At 41.6% G+C, this 25,279-nt stretch overlaps 1 protein-coding gene and 1 pseudogene across 1 annotated transcript; both read left to right on the forward strand.

Moving 5' to 3' along the window:
* The first annotated feature begins 1,304 nt into the window (after window positions 1-1,304).
* Window positions 1,305-3,064, forward strand: LOC140359957 (tripartite motif-containing protein 16-like). Its single transcript, XM_072445212.1, has one exon. It carries the CDS (start codon window positions 1,320-1,322, stop codon window positions 2,913-2,915), a length of 1,596 nt encoding a protein of 531 aa, XP_072301313.1. The 5' UTR covers window positions 1,305-1,319; the 3' UTR covers window positions 2,916-3,064.
* Window positions 3,065-7,769: 4,705 nt separating this feature from the next.
* LOC140359097 (E3 ubiquitin-protein ligase TRIM47-like) lies at window positions 7,770-8,917 on the forward strand (annotated as a pseudogene).
* Window positions 8,918-25,279: the final 16,362 nt, after the last annotated feature.

The raw sequence follows: 25,279 nt of genomic DNA on the forward strand, positions 1-25,279 counted from the left end.
AGACAACAATTTGTATAACTTGTCTTAGCTTGTCTCCAAAAGTCTATAACCTAATATTTTCTTCAGTGTTTTCTTGATATATATTTCAACACAATTTGCCACTGGCTTCACATTGAGTCACAGGGATACAGCACAAGGGCTTAAACCTTTAATGCTTTTTATACTGTGTTTAGTTTTGCTATATTGCTCCTGTTATTTTTATGGTTCTCACAGGAATGCACTATTTATATAACGGGGAATTTATTCTTTTACCTTTCCGAATTTTCAAGGTGGAGCTACAAGGACCAAAATTGTGTAAGCGCCCTCTGTAAGTTGTGTGTTAATGCCCTCCACCTGAATAGAAATCTAAAATGTCATTGTTTACTTTTATGGCAGAAACACAAAATTATGAAAAATAATCCATTAATAAATCATGTTTGTGTGGGCTAGTTTGTAAAGAACAAAAATACTAAAGTTCGCCAGTTCAGAATAAAGGCTAAAGAATAGAGTCTAAAGAATAAAGTCTGAAGAATTCGTGGGCTTGGAACTCATGTGCTTTGAACTCGTGGGCTTTGAACTTGTGTAGGAAGAAGAAGAATAAAGTATAAGATGTTCAACTACAAGTGAAGTCTCAATAATAAAGTCCAAAGAATAAAGCCTAAAGAATAAAGCCAGAGATGTACGGTGGAAGCGCCAAAGAAGATGAAGAAGAGGCAGCCCTGGAATAAAGTCTAAAGAATAAAGTCTGGTGGTAATGTAACACTTGGATACCAACCGCCATAAAACACTGAAGAAGTCAGCGCTGCAGAAAGTCTACAACTAAAGAAGACATACAACTACAGTAGGTGGCGGGAATGTAACACAATGATACCAACAACCATAAAACACCAACGAAGAAGAAGAACACTTAATACTAACTGCCATAAAACACCAAAGAAGAAGAACATTTGGGGATAACAACTGCCATAAAACACCAAAGAAAAAGAAGAACACTTGGATACTAACTGCCATAAAACACCAAAGAAGAAGAACACTTGGATAACAACTGCCATAAAACACCAAAGAAGAAGAAGAAGGTTCCTCCTGGTTAAGGTCTGCGGGGTAGGGGACTCTGGATTAACTCAGACACTACCAGACAAAGCTAAGTTTTTGTGACTTTTGTTGGTTTTCACATGTTGACAGAGAAAAGCTGTGTGTGTCTAAAGTGTTGCTGCTCGGTGCTTCCTGCTTCCTCCTCAGATCTACACAGAGCTGTGGGTGTGGCCTGACTCCTCCCACTGCTCTCACTCTTAAGTTTAATTAGTGTCAAAGTCAAACTCTCTCTCTCTGATCCAGGAAAGATGGCACAGAAAGCACTTGATCAAGAAGCCTTCTTCTGTCCCGTGTGTTTGGATCTACTGAAGGATCCGGTGACTATTCCCTGTGGACACAGCTACTGCAGGATCTGTGTCCAACACCACTGGGACCAAGAGGAGGAGGAGCAGCAACACCACTGGGACCAAGAGGAGGTGAAGCAGCGCTACAGCTGTCCCGAGTGTCGCCAGAGCTTCAGTCCCAAGCCTGTCCTGGGCAAAAACATCATGTTAGCAGGTTTAGTAGAACAGCTGAAGAAGACCGCTGCTGACCGCTGCTCTGCTGGACCTCAGGATGTGTCCTGTGATGTGTGCACTGGGAGGAAGCTGAAAGCTGTCCAGTCCTGTCTGCAGTGTGTGGCTTCATACTGTGAGAGCCACCTCCAGCCTCATTGTGATGCTGCAGCGTTACAGAAACACCAGCTGGTGGCGCCGTCCCACAAGCTCCAGGGAAACATCTGTTCTCAACACAACGAAGTGATGAAGATGTTCTGCTGTAGTGACCAGCAGAGCATCTGTTCTCTCTGTGTGGACCAGCACCGGGGCCACGACATAGTGTCTTCTGCAGCAGAGAGGGCCCAGAAGCAGGCGGAGCTGCCGGCCAGGAGGGCCCTGCTGCTCCAGAGCCTCCAGGACAAAGAGACAGAGCTGAAGAGGCTCAAACGGGAGGCCCAGGACATTAGCCGCTCTGCCCAGACAGCAGTGCAGCGCAGCAGGGACAGCTTCAGAGAGAGGGTCCTGAAGAAAAGACGTTCTGAAGTGGAGCAGCAGATCCTTTCCCAAGAGCTCCAGGACCAACTGCAGCAGGAAGTGACTGAGCTGAAGAGGAGCATCTCTGAGCTGGACACACTGTCCCTCACTCCGGATCATAACCAGTTTCTACAGCTCTACGCTTCACTGTCCACAGACACACAGAGCACAGAGCCAGCCAGGATTCAAACCAGGCCCCGGAGAGACTTTGAGGAAGTGACCAGTGCTGTGTCAGCGCTCAGGGACAAACTCCAGCTGACTCTGAGTCCAGTTCAGATTTTAGTGTCTCCAGCTGAACCCAGCTCCAGAGAGGACTTCTTACAATATTATACAGAAATCATTCTGGACTTAAACACAGCTCACACCAGACTGTCTCTGTCTGATGGAAACCGAAGAGTAACAGTTATGAGAGAAAACCAGCGTTATCCTGATCATCCAGACAGATTCAGTGACTATAGACAGGTCCTGAGCAGAGAGAGTCTGACGGGGCGCTGTTACTGGGAGGTGGAGTGGAGCAGGGTGTGGGCTCTTATCGCAGTTGCATATAGAAATATTGTATTTGGATACAATGATAAATCCTGGGCCTTAGACTGTGGCAAAACCAGTCATTCATTTCTGTTTAACTCAGTCCGGTCAAAGGTCTCAAGTCCGGTCTCGTCCAGAATCGGGGTTTACCTGGACCACAGTGCAGGGGTTTTGGAGTTTTACAGCGTCTGTGAGAGTTCCATGAGCCTCCTCCACAGAGTCCAGACCACTTTCACTCAGCCTCTCTACGCTGGAGTCTGTATTGACTGGGATATTGGATCCATGGCACATTTTCCTAAACTCAAATAACAGCTTTTGTTCTCCAAAGTTTTGGATCAAATTTGTGCCTTTTATTTTTAACTAATTAAATAAAGGTTTAAAATACTTTTTATGAGGATTCTCAAAAAAACAATTTATACCAAGACTTTTATTTATTTATTTAAGGTATCAAAGCTGAAGATTTTTTTTTTTTTTTTAAACAGGAAAATAATTGGAATTTACCTTTCATTAATCATTTTAGAATTATCTTGGGTTTGTATCAGAAGTAGTATAAGACCAAATGGAAATATCTATTATAAAAAACTACTGTTATTTTATGTTAAAAACTACATTCTAATTTTTTATCATCTTTGTGGAATAAAAATGACACCTGGAGAATCAGAATCATGAAAAAACCTGATTTATTAAAACTTAATTTGACACAATTTTGAGTTTGAATGTGGTTCAGACGAGCTTTGGTTTAACTCACCTACAACAATACAAACTATTACTGTTCAAACTATTACAGTTCAAACTAAACTCAAATATTCACTACATATTTTACATCAGACAGTTTTTAACTAACTTCACTTGAACTTGTTCTCAGTTCAAATGTTATTCCCGGTGTACTGTAACTGTATTTAACTCTTTGCTCTGTCAGAATAAAAAAAAGTGATTTTCTTATTTCATCTAAAACTGCACCAATGATAATATTTTTGTTCTGTGTGTTTCTCTGTAGACATCTTTGTGACCTTTCAAAATTGTCATGCCGATTTTAAATAAAGCTTGAATTTTATTGAATACCTTCATTAACATGTTTCTCAGAGGTGATAACATGTCATGAAGTGAACCATATGAAAACTAAAGAAAACGAAACAAGGGGATTATAATATTGTAAGGCATCAATATTGTTTTCAAATACTCGTGGGTTACAGATATAAAAATTCTGTAGCTGCCTGGTTTAGTACAATGTCCAATATCAAAAGTCACAATTGAGTTCTACACAAGTTTACATTTGTCCACTTATTAAAACTATTTGTGTTACAGGGAATGTCTAAACATTTGTTCGCCGACATCAATTGTATATCTTACTTTGTCTCCCAAAGTCTCCGACCTCATATTTTCTTCAGTGTTTTCTTGATATATATTTCAACACAATTTGCCGTTGGCTTCACAGATGGAGACGAGCATTGAGTCGCAGGGATAAAGCACAAGGGCTTAACACTTTAATGCTTTTTATATTGTGTTGTTTCGTTTTGCTACATTGCTCCTGTTATTTTTATGGTTCTCACAGGAATGCACTATTTATATAACGGGGAATTTATTCTTTTACCTTTCCGAATTTCAAGGTGGAGCTACAAGGACCAAAACTGTGTAAGCGCCCTCTGTAAGTTGTGTGTTAATGCCCTCCACCTGAATAGAAATCTATCATAAGGCGCTGGTACAGCTGGCAGCCCGGTGTAAACGCTCTCTCTTCTTTCTCACACTTATTGTGCTTTATCTCCTATATTTTGTAAATATAGTTAGTATATTTTTTCTATTTTACTGCACGATAGGGACACGCGCTGGAATAGTTTTTTAATTCAACTGTTTTTGACTTTTTTCGGCTGGATTTGAGCGTTTTTCGTTGCGTTCGTTGTGTTGTTGTGACGTGAGCTAGCTCCGAGCGAGCCCACCAGCCCCCCCCCCGCGCCCTCCGGCCGCGCTAAAGTACGGCGTGTCGTCGGTACACGTTTATATACACGTTTATATGAAAGAGGAACTTCACGAACGATCGGGACACGCACTGGAATCGCTTTAAATTAACTTGTTTTGACTTTATTCGGCTGGATTGAGTGTTTTCGTCGTGTCGTTGCGATGTGTTTTGGCTCTGAGTCCCCCAGCTCCGGCCCCGCCCCCCGCGTTTACACAAAGGAAGAACTAATGAAACTGCGGAGAACAGTCGTCTTACCCGGAGATCGTCACGTTATCGCGGCGGACATCCTAAGGAAAACGCAACGAAGCAGACGGGCTGGACGTAAACTCCGAGAGAAGAGAGGAACAAACAGGAAGTCGGTTCCCGCCGTAGTCATGGGTAACGTGAGGTCCCTTCAAAATAAAATGACGGAAATAGCGAGCCTCATGCGGTCCCAGAGGATTTATAGGGACAGCAGTGTCTTGATTTTCACAGAGACCTGGTTAACAGCAGAAATGCCAGACTCTATTGTAGGTTTGGACAATTTTCATCTGCTGCGGGCGGACAGAACGAGAGAATCCGGGAAGAAAAGAGGTGGAGGTCTGGCGGTGTATGTGAACACGAGCTGGTCCAAACCCGAACACTGCACAGTGAAGGAGCAGCTATGTAACAGGGATATTGAACTATTGGCTATTGGCATGAGGCCATATTATCTGCCCCGGGAGTTCTCACATGTGATTTTGATCGCAGTCTATGTGGCCCCGTCTGCCAATGCTGAAGATGCTTGTGAAGCACTGCTCTCCTGCACTTGTAGGCTGCAAACATAGCATCCACAGGCTCTCTTCCTCATCTCTGGTGACTTTAACCACGCTTCTCCCTCTTCTGTTCTACCAACATACACCCAGTATGTTACCTGCCCCACCAGAGAGAATAGAACATTGGACTTGTTTTTTGCCAACACCAAGGAGGCTTATTCTTCTTCCCCCCTCCCTCCCCTGGGCAGCTCGGACCACAACCTTGTACATCTGAGGCCTGTGTATGAACCCATCGTGCGCAGGCAGCCTGTGGTGTCCCGTGAGGTGAGGATGTGGTCTGCTGAGAGCGAGGAGGCTCTGAGGAACTGCTTCAGCACCACTGTCTGGACTGAGCTTTATGACCCACATGGGGAGGACATCAACACCATCACAGAGTGCATCACGGACTACATCAGGCCAGTGGCTCTCACGTCCACCTGATGAAGACACTGGAGCGGCTAGTCCTGGACCACCTCCGCTCCACCGTGAGCTCAGCCATGGACCCGCTGCAGTTTGCATATCGGTCTGGCATCGGAGTGGAGGACGCCGTCATCTCCCTGCTGCACCGCTCTCTCTCTCTCTCTCACCTGGAAAAGCCTGGCAGCTCTGTGAGGATTCTGTTCTTCGATCTTTCCAGCGCCTTCAACACCATCCAGCCGCTGCTCCTGAGGGACAAGCTGGAGACGGCTGGTGTAGAGTATGACCTGGCAGAGTGGATCCTGGACTACCTCACAGACCGACCCCAGTTTGTGAGAGCCCGGAACTGTGTGTCTGACACTCGGACCTGCAGTGTGGGGGCGCCCCAGGGCACTGTCCTCGCGCCCTTTCTCTTCACCCTTTACACTGCAGACTTCAGACATGACACGGACAGCTGTGTCCTGCAGAAGTTCTCTGACGACTCTGCCGTCATCGGACTCATCACGGACGACGATGACGCGGAGTACAGGGGACTGGCGCAGGACTTTGTGGACTGGTGTCAGCGGAACCACCTCCTCATCAACGCGGGGAAGACCAAGGAGATGGTGGTGGATTTCCGCAGACGCCACCCCACTGCCCCCTCACCAGTGAACATCCAGGGACGGGACATTGAGAGAGTGGACTCATACAAGTACCTGGGTGTTCATCTGAACCACAAACTGGACTGGACTCATAACACAGACGCACTGTACAGGAAGAGCCAGAGTCGGCTCTACCTCCTGAGGAGACTCAGGTCTTTTAGAGTGACAGGGCCACTCCTGAAGACCTTCTACGGCTCTGTGGTGGCATCAGCCCTCCTGTATGGTGTGGCCTGCTGGAGCAGCAGCATCACAGAGAGGGAGAGGAAGAGGCTGGACAGAGTCATCAAGAAGTCCAGCTCCGTCCTGGGCTGTGCTCTGGACTCGGTGCAGGAGGTGGGGGACAGGAGGGTCCTGGCTAGATTCACATCTATGCTGGACCATGAGTGTCACCCCCTGCAGGACACTCTCTCCGCTCTGGAGAGCAGCTTCAGTGAGAGACTGATCCACCCTCGATGTGTGAAGGAAAGGTTCCGTAGGTCTTTCCTTCCTGCTGCTGTCAGACTTTATAACAAAAACTGTTAGTACTGAACACCCGCAATACTGACCTAACCTAATACTGATGTGCAATTGTTGTTGGAATTCATGTGCAATTACTGTGAAATTCATGTGCAATCTATGTGCTGTCGTGACACATATTCATGTGCAATTACTGTCGGGATCACATGCAATGGTATTTGTTTATTTATTTATTTATTTGTCTATGGGAGTTTTTATTTATTTATAGGAGATCTTCTACTGAAAGTGTTTTTCAGACTTCCTATAAGTGATCTGTTCTTCTGTATCTACCTTTGTATCTACCTGCGTTGCACCAATGAAATTTCCCCATGTGGGACAATAAAGGAATATCTTATCTTTATCTTATATTAAAATGTCATTGTTTACTTTTATGGCAGAAACACAAAATACTGAAATATAATCCATAAATAAATAAATCATGTTTGTGCGGGCTAGTTGGTAAAGAACAAAAATACTACGCGAGTTCAAAATAGAAGAATACAGTCTAAAAAATAAAGTCTAAAGAACTCTTGGGCTTTGAACTTGCGTAGGAAGAAGAATAAAGTCTAAAGAATAAAGTCTAAGACGTACAATTTAATAATAAAGTCCAAAGAATAAAGCCTAAAGAATAAAGCCCAAGGTGTACAGCGGAAGCGCCAAAGAAGATGAAGAAGAGTCAGCCCTGGAATAAAGTCTAAAGAATAAAGTCTGGTGGTAATGTAACACTTGGATACCAACCGCAGTAAAACACTGAAGAAGAAGATGAAGGTTCCTCCTGGTTAAGGTCTGCGGGGTAGGGGACTCTGGATTGACTTGGACACTTGAGTTTGTTACCAGACAAAGCTAAGCTTTTGTGACTTTTGTTGGTTTTCAAACACAGAGCTGCGGGTGTGGCCTGACTCCTCCCACTGCTCTCACTCTTAAGTTTCATTAGTGTCAAAGTCAAACTCTCAGTCGCTCTGATCCAGGAAAGATGGCACAGAAAGCACTCGACCAAGAAGCCTTCTTCTGTCCCGTGTGTTTGGATCTACTGAAGGATCCGGTGACTATTCCCTGTGGACACAGCTACTGCAGGACCTGTGTCCAACACCACTGGGACCAAGAGGACGAGACGCAGCTCTACAGCTGTCCCGAGTGTCGCCAGAGCTTCAGCCCCAGGCCTGTCCTGGGCAAAAACATCATGTTAGCAGGTGTAGTAGAACAGCTGAAGAAGACTGGACTCACAGCGCCCCCTGCCGACCGCTGCTATGCCGGACCTCAGGATGTGTCCTGTGATGTGTGCACTGGGAGGAAGCTGAAAGCTGTCCAGTCCTGTCTGCAGTGTGTGGCTTCATACTGTGAGAGCCACCTCCAGCCTCATTATGATGCTGCAGCGTTACAGAAACACCAGCTGGTGGCGCTGTCCCACAAGCTCCAGGAAAACATTTGTTCTCAACACAACGAAGTGATGAGAAGATGTTCTGCTGTAGTGACCAGCAGAGCATCTGTGTGGACCAGCACCGGGGCCACGGGGCCTGTGGACCCAGCTACTGCAGGACCTGTGTACAACACCACTAGGACCAAGAGAATAAGGAGCAGCAACACCACTGGGACCAAGAGAATGAGGAGCAACAACACCACTGGGACCAAGAGAACGAGGAGCAGCAACACCACTGGGACCAAGAGAACGAGGAGCAGCAACACCACTGGGACCAAGAGAATGAGGAGCAACAACACCACTGGGACCAAGAGAACGAGGAGCAGCAACACCACTGGGACCGAGAGAACGAGGAGCAGCAACACCACTGGGACCAAGAGAATGAGGAGCAGCAACACCACTGGGACCGAGAGAACGAGGAGCAGCAACACCACTGGGACCAAGAGAATGAGGAGCAACAACACCACTGGGACCGAGAGAACGAGGAGCAGCAACACCACTGGGACCAAGAGAATAAGAAGCAGCAACACCACTGTCAAGTCAAATCGCCCAGCCCTACTTCTCATGTATCTCCTTTCACTATTCTTTCCCACTCTGTTATTTTCTTTGGTTAATTTCTGGTCCAAGTAGGCTATCTCCAATCTAGCCAGCAGATGGGGCTCTAGGCAGGTTAAGCTGCAGGACTAATGTGGCCAAGTACAGGTGCAGGGCACAGACCAAACACAGGGTGAACAGGAGAGAACAAAGATGCACTGGTGAGTTGATTTGCTTGGGAAAATATTTATAGATTTATTTCAACTTAAACCTGCTCAAAAGGTATTTAATTTGGTTGGAGCAGTTACATTTTTACATTTTCTAACTGTAGAAGCAAAATCATTACAGTAAAGTAGAGATAATTTTGGCCCTTATCACATTTTCATTTATATTTAAGTTTTATGTAATGGAATATTTTATTTAATGTTTAATGTTGGGAAATAGTTGTTAACCTTAAAGCAATTTAGATCATTTAGGCTGAATTATAAAACTACTTAAAACAATGTATTTATTTATTAAAAACTGAAATAGTTAATTGTTTAAATTAAAAGACTATATTATTTCTGTATGGAATGATTAAAAAGTATTAAAATACTATATTTCTGTAAAATGTTTAAAAGATAACAGGAATTAAGTGCTTTATTTTTGCACTTGTGTTAAAGTTTTTGACCTGCTTCCGCTTCTGCTGTTTCTACCGCTGCTTCTGCTGTAACGGAATAAAAGTTTGAAGCTGAGTTACGACTTGCGTCTTTTTCCTGGGTCTTTTCAAGTTGGACCAGCATCCTGTATAAACTTGACAGTCAAAAACCACATAAACTGGACTGTCAACATATAAACTTGACAACCACTGGGGCCGAGAGAACGAGGAGCAGCAACACCACTGGGACCGAGAGAACGAGGAGTAGCAACACCACTGGGACCGAGAGAACGAGGAGCAGCAACACCACTGGGACCGAGAGAACGAGGAGCAGCAACACCACTGGGGCCGAGAGAACGAGGAGCAGCAACACCACTGGGACCGAGAGAACGAGGAGCAGCAACACCACTGGGGCCGAGAGAACGAGGAGCAGCAACACCACTGGGGCCGAGAGAACGAGGAGCAGCAAACTTCATTTGATTTTTTAAGTATCAAAGCTGAAAAAATGGAACCAAAAACTGGAAAAATAATTACCTCTCATGAATGATTTTTAGAATGATCTTGGTTTGTATCAGCAGTAGTACAAGAGCAAATGGAAATATTTAAAAAAAAAACTGTTACTCTATGTTAAAAGTTATATTCAGATTTTTATCATCCTTGTGAATTCAAAATGGCACTTTAACATTGTTTAGAAAAATACATATACAGTTTCAGCTACAATATGGAATTTTAAACTTGATAAAAAATGACACCTGGAGAATCAAAATCATGAAAAATACCTGATTTATTACAACATATTTGTCACAATTTTGAGTTCGAATGTGGTTCAGACGAGCTTTGGTTTAGCTCACCTACAACAATACAAACTATTACTGTTCAAACAATTGTTATTATTTAACTATATTAACTATTTTTGTTCTGTGTGTTTTTTTGTAGATGTCTTTGACCTTTCAAAATTGTCATGCCAATTTTAAATAAAGTTTGAAACATGTTTGTGTGTTTCTTTTGAATACCTTCATTAAAATGTTTCTCAGAGGTGATAACATGTCATGAAGTGAACCATATGAAAACTAAACAAACCTAAACAAGGGGATTATAATATTGTAAGACATAAGTCAGTTAAATCAAACTAGAAGGCGTTGGGACATTGATTATGAATTGTTGCATGCATAGTCAGATTTGAGCAGTCTCAGATAGCAGCAGGTGCAGTAAAAACAGCAGAACGTCAGCTAATATCATCGTGAAAGAGCGAGTGAGATGTGTTATGGTCTGAACATGGCACATAACTGCCCAGATTTTCACAATAACGCAGTTTTTGGCTGTGTTTGGCTCCGCAGAGAGAGAACACGTGCCAGTGACACTGACGGCCGGGTCAAATGCAGAGAACAATACACTGCACCTTAACGTACAACTGGAGGCTTTAAAAGTGCACTCTGTAACTTTACTATCAAAGGCTTTTCCTGGGACGTTTCCCTCATCTGTCTGACATTTATACAATTACAGTTTTTTATGATTTACAAATACAAAGACATGTGCTGGATCAGTGAGTCTCTCCACAGATCCGACCTGTATTTGGTCTGTGACTTTGTGGTCTTTTAAGAATAATATGTCATGTTTGAGATCAAAACCCGAGCCAAAAAAAATCATGAGGTTCTAAACTATTGGTATTGGCATTGAAGGGAATACCAAATATTGACTTTACTTAATTGGTTTAAATTAAAACTGTACTTTGATATAATAAAGGAATTCCAACTATATTAATTTTAGTCACTCTAAGTTGTGCTGAAACTGGCCTCACACAGACCACATTCCAAGATAAGGAGAAAGCTGCAGACCCGAGGACATCTCTGTGCGAAAGAACGGCAAAATGGAAGAATACTGAGAGAAGGCGTCACTCTTCATATCACGCCCCATGTATAAATTGTTTGAGCGCACAGGGACAGGGCGCGTCCGGACTACGCCCGTGTAAGTCGCCTCACATTCGTTAGGGACATTTTAGGTAAGCGCTCTGGTTATCTGTATTAGTCTTGATCATGGCAGGGATTAAACATTTCATTCATTCTAACTCTATTTGATTCTTGCCCCTTCTTTCATAAACGAGCACGCCAACAGCATCTGCCAAACTAATATATAATACACAACTGCAGTCAAACCCTCTTTGTTATGCAACAGACACATTCCTTCATCTGTTCCTCTTCTGTTCTATCTCTGTGGAGTTCTGTCCGTAGTAGAATATTATTGTAAAAGAATCTATACAGCCCACCATTCCTCACCCCAAATCACAGCTATAGCGCGGACTCATCTTTGATCCTCTGATGTCCAAAAAAAACTGCACTCATCACCATTCAAGACACTATGCCTTCTCCCTCTGATCTCTCAAATGAAATCACAGCGTGCAATATTTATGACCATCTTCGGAACGATAGCTTGTACAGAGTGGTGTAAGATTCGTGTATCCTCAAATAGGGCAGGGTGATGAAATAGTCAGAGGAGGTATCGGACAGTGCCCCCTGGCTTCTCTGCGTGGGACAGAGCAGCTACAAAGCACTTCCAACTCATAGCTCAACCCCCGACCGCGCTTCCTCCACTTCCCACCGGGCGCATCCTGGAGTCGGGACAGTGGAAGAGATAACTCGTCTTTAGCCACTGCAGATGTGAGGACAGATACGGTTTTATGCGCTGACTATGGTGTGCTTTTTGACATAATACAATGCTCTTATTTTAAAGTGCACTGTGTATATTTTCTGGTAAAGGGTCCACTACCCGCTTATTTTAAAAGGTTCAGAGTTCGTTTTTCCATACAGTTCCTTCACTCGCAGTCGTGTCTTGTCAGATGATTAAAACATGTTTTGGCTCTGTTAAAATGTCAACAATTTCAGTAATGTAACCTTATAAATACATTATCAGAAGACCAAATCAACAACATTGGACCACCACCTGCTTATTGCTATGGAAATGTTATTGCCTTTCCACAGTATGACATTTAAATTTATGGTGACACTTTAGTCTGAGGGGTACAAATGAATCGGGAACTATAGCCTCACACAGACCACATCCAGGGCAGGGACCACTGGTGAAGTGGTCCCTGCCCTGTGTGGACGGTCCCTCATCTGCCTGAAGAGTGGCTCCAGTTCGCCTCAGTCGGTCCCTCTTCTGCCTGAAGAGTGGGTCCAGCTCGCCTCCGACGGTCCCTCATCTGCCTGAAGAGTGGGTCCAGCTCGACTCAGACGGTCCCTCTTCTGCCTGAAGAGTGGGTCCAGCTCGACTCAGACGGTCCCTCATCTGCCTGAAGAGTGGGTCCAGTTTGCCTCAGTCGGTCCCTCATCTGCCTGAAGAGTGGGTCCAGCTCCAGTCTCCTCGTGTCCGTCTGTCCGTCTGTGAGAGTCGGATCTCTCCTTCACTGGAACTCCTCCAGGTTTCTACGCTTTTTTCCCAAAGAGGTTTTTTTTGTAGTTTTTCCTGGCCGAGAAGGAGAGTCTAAGGACAGAGGACCCTGGGACATCGTCCCTCGCCACCACAGACATTGTCTGACTTCATCGCCACCACAGACATTGTCTGACTCCATCGCCACCACAGACATTGTTGATTCATTTCTCCCTGTGGCCCTCAGAGGCAACTGTTGTTGTGATTTTGGGCCTTACAAAAATAAATTGATGATTTGATTTGATATAGTCGTAATAGTTAGTGGTGGATTAGCTAGTAGTATTCTTAAAACACTTGTTAAGTTTATTTGTTTATGGCTGAATATGGCCTTATAAAAGCTTTCATAAGTATTATAATACTAACATGTAATGAAACACTATTCACTTATCTTTATTTGATTTAGCCATTAATATGTCCCTAAACTAAAATGTTTCCAAAGTGTTTTTTCCCCTTTAAATTACACTTACAGGTTTACTTTGGAACATTAAAAGTGCATTGAGTGTCCATTGAAGTAGAATAGTGCTTTAATGTGGCCGTTCCCAGTTTATTTACGTCTTTTCTCTTCTACGAGAATAAAGATAAGGGAATAGGCAAGGTTAGGTGTTTATTGTCTCTGTAGGAAAATACTGGATCTGACCTTGAATCAGGAGCAGTGGACGACCGCATTGCAGCGTCTGGGGAAGTCTCACAAGATCTTGAGCTTGGTTCATGTTCAGGTGTCGCATTCATTTATATATTGTGGGTGTTTTGGTGGAAATTCTGCTTTTTGAGCTTTTAAATCCTCCTCCCGTTGCCCCGATGTTAGAAACCGAAGTCCCCCTGTAGTTTTTGAGTCCATAAACCATCATGTCTATAGTGTCAGCAGATGGAACTCCAACGCAAAAGCAGTTGCTGGAATAGAAACTTTGCTTTTAAAATGTGTTTTCCAGACATTGACCACGCGTAGATAACCAAAATCACGTTTGAAAGCCAAAAAAAGACCAATGTCTATTTTAAAACAGAACTAAGTAACTTTTTTGAATGTCTTTGTAAGTCCTTGTGATGGTTAAATATGTATATCTGGGGCGTCTGAAGTATCCGTTGACGCACCCTGCTGTCTCTGGGCGGAAAACAAGCCTTCTAACATTTGCCGACACTGACACGAAGACAACTCACCTGAGAAAACCTGACTCTTTATATTTGTCAATGTTAAATGTTTTTGTATGTGACTCAACTGTCGTATGTATTATGATGAACAAAGAAAGAAAACAAGAAGCTTTTATTTTTCTGACAATGTATATTCACAAGGGAGCTGCGACGGGAGCTCTATCACCAGTACCACCAGAGTTACTTAGTCCTGCTTTAATTTGACAAGCAAACCAGATAAAAGCAAGCTGGGAGGTGAGCCAGCGTGTTTCCAAGAAACAACATCAAGGACAGAACGCAGCACATTGTGATCCTGCATCGTGTTGGATTGAGGAACAACATTCATGTGATTTGTGTGCATTTTAAAAACAGAAGTTGCATCAGTCCCATTGTGCTGTTCGGTTAAACACGACTAACAAAAGGTGTCCAACCACATAATAGAGGACATAATTTACCTTTCATAACAGTATAATGTAATGTTCAAGCGGTGTTGTCACATTATAGTTGCACTTGCTCCTTGGGATAATGAGAACATTATGTTATTTGTCTTTCATTAACACCTTCAGCTGACTTCCCCTTGACCTCCAGACGACCTCAGCTGCTGCATACTTACCACTGTAGTTCCTATATCATGGTTCCATTGGGTTGAGGTCACTTGGAGCTCACAGCTGCTAAAGGAAAAAAAAAGTGCGTAAAAAAGCTTTTACGTCTATTTTCTCAAGTTAGGGCGCAGTTGTGTAACAGTAGAATTAGCGTGTTTTGCATTGGTAGAACTCACACTTCTAAGTGTGCAGCCTTAGTCACGGCAAAACGAGCTAGAGAAAATGTGGTAAACAGGTTTAAAATGTGTATTTGCGATATAAAGGCGCGCAGCAGACGCTCTCTTGCCGGGACCGCGCAGGGACGGAGCTGCTCTGTCACGCTTCACGCGCTCTAATCTTTTGACTTAATACCACTTTTTATATTTCATTTAATGCTATTTTGCGTAGTCAGCAGTACTTTATATTAAAAAAGTATAATAATTAATTTAATTTATATTGTATAAATCAATAATTTAAGTGCGGCGGATCCGTAAACCAAGTAATAAAATAACCGTTGCCTTACTAAGTTAATCAATTCTGCTATAAGCACGGGTAAATTTGTTTACGCAAGATAGGTACATACCATAGTGCATCTTTAATATTTAGTTTTCTTTTTAGTATCATGACAATACTAGGGCAAAACACTGAAACTAAAACACACGCTCGATAGGCCACTCTGACCCAGTGCGCGGAGCGAGCATTTTGACGGGCGTGAAAGTGACCTGAAAACATCTGCATCTGTATTCTAATTCTGCTCAAAATACTGGGCCTCTCAACATCACGGCCCGGGGCTCAGAGATAACAGCGCTCTAAAAATAATGTTCACAGAGGCTTGAGTCTGGATGAAAGTCGGATTTTTACTTGTTCAAACAGTTTGGCCCTGACAGGACTTTGAAAGAAAGTTTATTTTTGGAAGTGGAAAGGCCTAGGGCTGGAATGAGTTTGTTGCAGCAAAATAAACTTAACATTTGCATAAACTATCCCGAAGACAGACTCGTGCAATAGAGGAGGAATAGCACTGCATCTGCAAAATGTCCCCTATGTTTTAACAGTATACAGTAGATAAATATGAATAAATAGTCTTGCATTAGAATCAACATCACATCAGCAAAGTCAGTGCCATTTGTCAGAATAAAACATTCTAGGCATGTTTATTTTTTAAGAAGGTATAATCATCAATTATCAATCAATCAACCTTTATTTTAGAGCCATTTACAACACTCACAGTGAACAAAGTGCTTCACAATAAAATCAAAGCAATACAAAACATAGAACTAAATAAAAACAATTGTCTTTTTTGTTGTTGTACTTATCTTGTTAATCCGATCAAGTTAAACATTTGTGGATTTTCCATAATCTGGAAAGCATGCAATTAAATCATATTTATTTATTTTTTTAAATATAGTTTTGGAGTGTTTACTGACTCTGTGTCTGTTTTTATACAACATATAAATCATCAATGTCGAGTTTCACAGCAAACCAAGGTAAACAGGGAGACGTAATTAACAATTCAAAAATTAATAGTTGTGTATCAACAATGGACACTTTCATTTTCATAACTTTGTCAAAATGTATCCTTGAAACAGCGGTGAGCAGACAACTGCAACTACCCTTTTGAAATAATGTTTTCCTTTCTTGTTTTAAAATATTTTTGCGGTTTTATGCTTTTTACACTATCTGTGAATTTCTCTGTCAGGTTTCTTTGATCTGAGCATCCTGTTGACGGGACGTTTGATTTGTTCCTAATTTATTCCATTTTACCCACCATCTGAAAAAATAAATGAATTAAAAAATCTACCAAGCTAATGGAAATGTTAAATATTAAAGGCGCGATGGACGATTTTTCGGCGATTTGAGAACGCAGGTGGAAGTGCGCATGCCACTCCCCTGTGTGGACTGATACAACACACACGTGCGTTTGTTTATTAGCTCAACGGAGCGCATCACATCTCTCGTCTCCCGTAGATTTCTGTCCACTTCTGCGTCAGCTCGAACTGTCTTTCTCCGTCTTCATTTTGTCCCGTACACTGAGGGAACTATATTATGATAGATCCATGCGCTTAGACACGCGGAAACGTGGGGACGAACCGCACGCGGCTGCAGGTGAGCGATAGGTGCGTTTTATGATTGATACGTGGCAGGACAAATGATTTATCCACGCCACGAGGAAATATGATAAAAAATTTGCTGAAAAAAATTGTCCATTCCACCTTTAAAAGAAAGCTATAACCCACTTATTTCCAGTGAAATTAAAAAAATCTGGGTCAAGTTCAACTCCAAAAATACCGTTAAAAAATGTACAGGACTTTTATTTGGATAATGTTTTTTTTTTTTTTTTTTTTTTTTTAAATTCAAGTCCCTAAAACTATTTTTTTGTGAAATTTCCTTCAGCTCTGGGACAGAAAAGGTCAAAACCCAACATAAGCTCAATCTACTTTTCAGCTCATATCTCCCAACAGCAACTTTACTCCTCTTCATATTTAGGAGAAAGTAGAAAATTTAGGATTTGGAATCAGATTTTCCTCTGGGCACAGGTTGTTCCCACTTATAATTACAGTAAATCAGACCTCAGGCTCAGAGGCAAGAACTACAGAGCCTCAGCTTCACAAAGAGTCCAATGTTTTGTACTCCAAAGGGTTCAGGAACAGCTTCAGTTTGAATTGGGGCGTTTGTTGTAGGCCGGGACGATATGAGCTGCACAGCACTGACTAAAACACACCAAGACTGGCTAAATATATATGATGAAAAAACAAAGTCCGACAACAACCTACAAAACTACTCCCACAGATTGCCAAATATATGCAAACACAGTCCTACCCAAGAGCCACTGTTTCAACTCTCCAGTGTTGGTTAAAAGACCCCCAAACGATTAATGAGAAAAAAAATATTTCACAACTTTAAACCAACTTTAAACCAAAAAATGAAACATAGACAGTTTGTTTACTTACCACTTTTAGGGAAAGGACCAGCAAAAAAAAAAGTAAACCCAGAACTAGACTAAACGAGGACTAAACTGGATTCAAACCAGGACAAATGTGAATGCACCCACTTAACTTAATGTTGATTTCCTCTTGGTATGTAGGCCACACAAATATATTTTTCCTCTTCAGAATGAATACAAGTAATTCTGATTCTGAATGGATAGTAGATAAATACTCTTTCCTACTCCATCTGATAAAGGGATTTTGTAATGTTATACAATTACCCGCGTGTGATGTGTGGAATCAAATTATTCTGCTGAGAGTGACCACACAGAACACAACAGATTTTCAGATTACTGTGGATTAGGTCGGATTTGCAAATGACCCAAATTGTTATTTAAAGCCAAAGTTGAAGACAATAGGGATAACACCATTACTGCATAGTTTAGGTCACAACTTCAATTTCAGGTCTTTCCTTCCTGCTGCTGTCAGACTTCACAACAAACACTGTTAGCCCTGAACACGTGTATACTGTCATACCCATGAGCAATACTGACATAATCATGTGCAATACTGACTTAATCATGTGCAATACTGACTTAATCATGTGCAATACTGTCATACCCATGTGCAATACTGTCATAATCATGTGCAATACTGAGATAATCATGTGCAATACTAACTTAATCATGTGCAATACTGACTTAATCATGTGCAATACTGTCATACCCATGTGCAATACTGTCATAATCATGTGCAATACTGTCATACCCATGAGCAATACTGACTTCATCGTGTGCAATACTGTCAGGTCCATACGCAATGCTGTCATATTCATGTGCAATACTGACATAATCATGTGCAATACTGACTTAATCATGTGCAATACTGACATAATTGTGTGCAATACTGACTTAATCATGTGCAATACTGACATAATCACGTGCAATACTGACTTAATCATGTGCAATAGTGTCATGTCCATACGCAATGCTGTCGTATTCATGTGCAATACTGACAATCATGTGCAATACTGACTTAATCATGTGCAATACTGACTTAATCATGTGCAATACTTAAGTCCCTGTTTATTTTAAACCAGGAAACACTTTAAGACAAAAACTGGTTCACCCTAAGGACAAGTTGCCGACTCAAAAACAGAGCAATGTAGTTTATTCGATCCAATGCAGTGAAGAAAGCTGTAAAGAACGGTACATAGGTGAGACTAAACAGCCTCTACACAAGAGGCTTTATCAGCACAGAAGAAATACAAGTTCAGGACCTCAGAGTGCCGTGCATCTCCATCTTGAAGCCTCTAATCACTCGTTTGAAGACGGTGAGGTGAAGGTTTTAAGCAGGGAGAAAAGATGGTTTGAAAGAGGAGTCAAGGAAGCTATTTTTGTTAAAAAAGAAAGACCTTCTTTAAACAGAAATGGAGGGCTAAGGTTTAATCTTCCTGTTATTTATAATGGTTTACTGAACCCCTGGAAAGGTAGAGGACCAGGACAAGGACATTCGGATGCTAATCAGGTACTCAGGGTGGTTGAGCCAGGGTCTCACAAAGACAAAGAGGATTCTAATAGCCCATTAAGATTCTGAATAGGCTAGCTCGGTAGATACAAGGGGGGAGTTTCTGTTGAAACAAACAACTCTTTCTACTTCAGGAAGGCTCCTCCCAATGGGTGGGTCTTACCACAGAACAGTATTAATATCGGAGTTCTCGATCTAAATTCTGTTATTGACAATGACTCTTGGATGAGAGTCGAAACGTCTATTTTTTCTAACTGAGTCCAGATGACTACAACTGAAGCTTTTTCTACTATGGAACACGCCTGGACGAATGAGGGATTACACCGACATGTGCAATACTGACATAATCATGTGCAATACTGTCATACCCATGTGCAATACTGTCATAATCATGTGCAATACTGTCATACCCATGAGCAATACTGACTTAGTCATGTGCAATACTGTCATGTCCATACGCAATGCTGTCGTATTCATGTGCAATACTGACATAATCATGTGCAATACTGACTTAATTATGTGCAATACTGACATAATTGTGTGCAATACTGACTTAATCATGTGCAATACTGACATAATCATGTGCAATACTGACTTAATCATGTGCAATACTGACTTAATCATGTGCAAAACTGTCATGTCCATACACAATGCTGTCGTATTCATGTGCAATACTGACAATCATGTGCAATACTGACTTAATCATGTGCAATACTGTCATGTCCATATGCAATGCTGTTATATTCATGTGCAATACTGACATAATCATGCACAATACTGACTTAATCATGTGCAATACTGACATAATCATTTGCAATGCTTACATATCCATACGCAATGCTGTCATATTCATGTGCAATACTGACTTAATCATGTGCAATACTGACATAATCATGTGCAATACCTTAACCATGTGCAATATTGACTTAATCATGTGCAATACTGTCATATCCATACGCAATGCTGTCATATTCATGTGCAATACGGACTTAATCATGTGCAATACTGACATAATCATGTGCAATACCTTAACCATGTGCAATACTGACTTAATCATGTGCAATACTGTCAAATCCATACGCAATGCTGTCATATTCATGTGCAATACTGACTTAATCATGTGCAATACTGATATAATCATGTGCAATACCTTAACCATGTGCAATACTGACTTAATCATGTGCAATACTGTCATATCCATACGCAATGCTGTCATATTCATGTGCAATACATAATGTCAACTATTGATGCAATAATCTCTGTCCATACAACTGCGGTAAATAAGAGTGTTACTTTTGTTACTATTTTCTTTTCTTTTTTACCTTTTATTAAGAGTATAAGAGTTTTTTTTATAAGAGCTTTTCTATTATTTAAGAGTGTTTTTTTTAAGTCTTCAATAAGTTATCTGTTCTTTCTCTTCTGTACCTACTTTGCGTTGTAACACTGGAATTTCCCCACTGCGTGGACAAATAAAGGCTTATCTTATCTCTCTCAAATTCTGTCACTTTCACTTTACCTTCTTCTCCACCTTCTCTTCCACACATGTCTTCTTTCACCACATCCTTAAATCTCTTTGGTCTTCCTCTAGGTCTCTAACCCCTAACCTCAGCATTCTTCCACCTACAGTATATATTTATTGCGTTTCTTGGTGTTGTCAGCCTTAGCCATCATCCTGTCCAGTCCCTGAGACATTACATTAAGTGTCCTCTGAAGACGGACGCTGCTTTGACGACAAGCTGACTGAAAGCATCAATAATTCAGTTTATATCTGCCGCACAGGCTTTGAACAGAACAGAGCGAGCCTGCTGGAAACGGCATGTTTGGAAGTTTTGGCCAAACTAACCGCAGATAAACAACTGTCATCTGAACAGTGAGTCCTCCGCAACACATACAAAACATACACACGTCTATGAAAGTCTTAAAACTGTAAAAAAACAGAACTTGTTCATTTATCAACAGTTTGCAGTGGTCCAAACTTCATCTTTATGTGGTTGACACATTTAAAACATCCTAATTATAAGTGCATCTAAATAGTTTAGAATTAGATGCCGACAGCACACTGCAGTGTCATTTTGAATCAAAGAGCTGCTTTTGGGGCTAAACAGATTTGACTATAATACATCAAAAACATCCCCCTTAATATTAAGACGATATTGTTTTTGCATTAAACGGTACACTGTGTGAACAAATCCACTTTTGAACACCAGAGGGCATATTTTTTGTGCACTTTTCTCCATCACCATTTGCGGCCACTGTTTTGATTTCCTTTGAAGGGTGTGTCCATGTCCTGTATGATAATGAGGGATCCACCCATACCACGTAGTGACTCTTGAATGAGCTTGAATTGGCTGATGTGGTGGTAGAGACTCTGCCCCTGGATCAGCAGATTGCAGGTTCAAACCTCAGAAGAGACAGATGATACGCTGAATACAAATACAACAAGTGTCTCAAAGAAATCCTTTCATGATTGTTCAATTTAATTCAATTTAATAAATACAACAATGATTCACGTGTGTCGCAGATGATAAATACTGTATATAGCAGGTAAAAGCACAATATGGCTTCTCTATGAAAAAAGGACATAATGAGTTATGATATTCTATAAAGTGTTATTTCATCCTATAAATAATGACTTATGAATTACAAACTAATGTATGAGCCTTCTGTTTGACTACTTTGGTCTGTGGTGGTGAATAGCGCCTGTCTTTCCCTGTGTTGTGGTCAATCTGCTGTTGTTGATGTTGTTGTTGTCACACGATCCTAATGTGTTTTGTGATTTTATTTTTTTACTGTTGTGTTTTTATGTTATGTGTGTCCTTTATTGGGACCACCGGCCTGTCCAAGAACAACAGATGGAACACTAGTGGATGAAATCTGGCATAATTTTTACATAAAGTATAGAGCATATGTTCATTATTATGCACTACCCCTTTATACATTTGTTTGTATATTTGTTTTATTCACTTATTGATTTGTGAAATGCCTTTTGCAACCACTTAAGTTATTTTGCTTTAATGCAGTACATATTTACAATTGCAAGGTGTCAAGTGTCATGCAAAAAGAACATAAATTGCTATATGGCAAATCTTTTCCAGGACTGAATCATAAACAGTGTAGATCCAGAGTAGATCCAGAGTAGATCCAGAGTAGATCCAGGTGGAGAGGAGGGAGGAAAGAAGTGCAGAGGAGAAGGAATGAAGGTCATACTGAGCTCACTATACACACCACAGTTTATAGTTTACAGAGTTTATAGACATTTTATTGCTTGTGATAAAAGCCCCTCTAGAGTTTATAGTGTTTGAAGGCAACATAAGGTTAAAGGCGGCTGGTAAAGCAAATGAGTGAAAAGCCAAGAAGAACTGATTGGAGACGTTGAGGTTCATCAGCAAAAAAAAAAGAAAGTAAAATCCATCCATTCATTTTCTTCCACTTATCCTGGGGCAACAGTCTAAGCAGCGACTCCCAGACTTCCCTCTCCCCAGACACTTCCCAGGCCAGCCGAGAGACATAGTCCCTCCAGCGTGTCCTGGGTCTTCCCCGAGGCCTCTTCCCGGTGGGACATGCCCGGAACACCTCCCCAGGGAGACGCCCAGGAGGCTCCGGAACAGATGCCGAGCCACCTCAGCTGGAGGAGCAGCGGCTCTACTCCGAGCTCCTCCCGTGTGACTGAGCTCCTCACCCTATCTCTAAGGAACCCCCCAGCCACCCGGTGGAGGAAACTCATTTCGACCGCTTGTATCCGCGATCTTGTCCTTTCAGTCATTACCCAGAGACGTTTACGTAGATTGACCAGTAAATTAAAAGCTTTTCCTTTCGACTCAGCTCCTTCTTCACCACAACAGTCCGATGCAACAATCCAACTGTCAATCTCATCCTTCCCTCACTCGTGAAGACCGTGAAGACCCCAAGATACTTGAACGCTTCCACTTGGAAAAAAAGTAAAGTCTAATACATAAACAGGAGATAAACAAACAGTACCACAATTAAAGAGCAGTCCACTTGATTTGTTGTTGAGTTTACACCATGACGCTGTTCACTCTCTTTTCAATTCACTATAGAAATTATAGATATTCCAGCTCAACTGCACCCCAAAAAATTGTTTTGATGTGAGTACAATGTTATGATGAAGCTCTTTTTTACATAATATCCCCCTGCAGACCAAACATTTGCCAGAGTTAAATTCCTGTTACTGGCAGAGCTGCTGTATCCTTGGGCAAGACACCTTTATCCAAATTCACCCATAAATGACACTGGCATGGTCACATATTAGCTGGCACATTTCTTTTAGACTGCCACTTCACTGCTATGACGAGATAATTGCATTTTACAGCATCCTTTCCTAGAGTGTCTAGGAAAGTGCAAGATGAGATCAATACAAAGGAGAAAGGTTAGTGACTACAGAATCGACATTCCAACAACTAAGTTTTGTTCTAATATCCAAAGAGCAAACTAAGCCTCCTCAAAATGCAGAATAATTTACTGTTGAATAATTATGTGGCTCCAAAAACCAAAGTAAAATGCATGCGGATTTATTCCAGGTTCATTGTTACTAATTTATGTACACGCTGTGCCTGCTGGGTCGAGAACAGGAGCGGTAAACATAACTTTCAGAAAACAGAAATAGCTTTGAGACAATAACAATGAGAGAAGGCTGCAGGGAGACTGACAAGACTGAGAATTCGGTTTCAGAGAAGCGCTGCATTCGCTAACAAGAGCGAGAATTTAAAATGAGTCGAAAAGAAGAGAAACCGTGAGTTAGTCTGACACCGTGTTTGCAAATAGAAACACACCTATCGGGCTGTGTGAAGCGGATTTAAGGGCCCTGGAAAATCCATGCGTAAAACGTGTGAAAGTGACAACAGGCAGAACGACACCTGCTTTGCGGCTCAGCGCGACTGCTTCACAAATAATCGCGTGAATCCCGACAGGAGACAAACACATATGGCAGCGAGCGGGTTAGGGTCTCACAAACAGATATGAATAATACAAGCTCTGCAGGTCTCGGCTATCAACAGAACTTGGACATGCTCGGAGTAGTGAGCGATAACTGGACGTGGTTCTGCAGGAGATTGGCAATATGTTAAAAAATATTGATGATATTGTTGTGCTGTATTGACGATTTGAACATCAGGTATGTCATTTGTGATGAAATACATCTCAAAATGATGCAAAATTCTATATAAAAGAGGTGAATAAACAAACTTATGTGGTGTAAAATGTAATGTCTGTACCGGTACTTTCCATTCAATTCAGTTTGTTTTGTATAGCCCACAAAATCGCAACAAAACTGTGGCATTCAACCAGCAGAACCAGGTGAAAAACAGAACATCAAACAATGAAAAGCTCATGAAAAGTCAGGCAACGCTTACGGGTACATTTAGAGGAGCCACAGCAGAACTTCTCCAATTGGTTACGCCAACCACCATCATTCAACGCCGCCATTCGCCATTAGAAATACTCATATAACTGTATTTGAGTAGATTTTGTGGAAAATACTCTTTCCTGGGCCCAACACAAGCCTTACTTAGCATGAGTTTTACTTTATCAACACGTTTTAACCTAACGTGAGCTCTACCTGCAGAAACTAGCTTAATAACTATGTATTACTCCATTGCACAAAATTAACTCTGGCGTTTGCTAATTTAACACTTTCTGATTCCATTTGCATGTTCTGTGCGTGTCCCATCCTGCAGAGCAAATTGACGGGGTTGTGTAAATTTATACCCGGCTCGTGTGCGAGGTCTCCAGTAATCAATTAGCAGACAGGAAATTGAACTGCTGCATGCCCCCGTGATATATGTCCCTCTTCACCTGCCGTAGTTTAATAGAACAATATATTTTCACAGAATTAGAAGGGGCTTATAATAAAACTTGCACTTTCATTAGCGTGTGGGGGGAAAGCGCTATCTTCACAGACATGAGTGAAACGTGATTGAGACGACAAAGATGCAATTATTCTGTTAAAAACTTAAAAAGTCTAATTAGAGCTGAGGATTATACCTTTAATAATGAATGATAATTAGAGGTAATGTTACTTGGGGAAAGAATAATATCCAAACAGCCAGGAAAAAATACACTATCATGGCAATTTTTACTCCGTCAGAATGAGTCTCGCTCGAACGTAATTACAAAAGGTGCCGTTGTTTTGATTGATTGAAAGACTTGTTTTTGCTGAATTAACATAATTGTGGAGCATTGTAAGTGTATTGTGAGGATACATGTCAC

The sequence above is a fragment of the Eucyclogobius newberryi genome, unplaced genomic scaffold (assembly GCF_026437365.1).
Source record: "Eucyclogobius newberryi isolate DKJ021-1_F unplaced genomic scaffold, fEucNew1.0.hap1 SCAF_14, whole genome shotgun sequence".
In the NCBI taxonomy this organism is placed as follows: domain Eukaryota; kingdom Metazoa; phylum Chordata; class Actinopteri; order Gobiiformes; family Gobiidae; genus Eucyclogobius; species Eucyclogobius newberryi.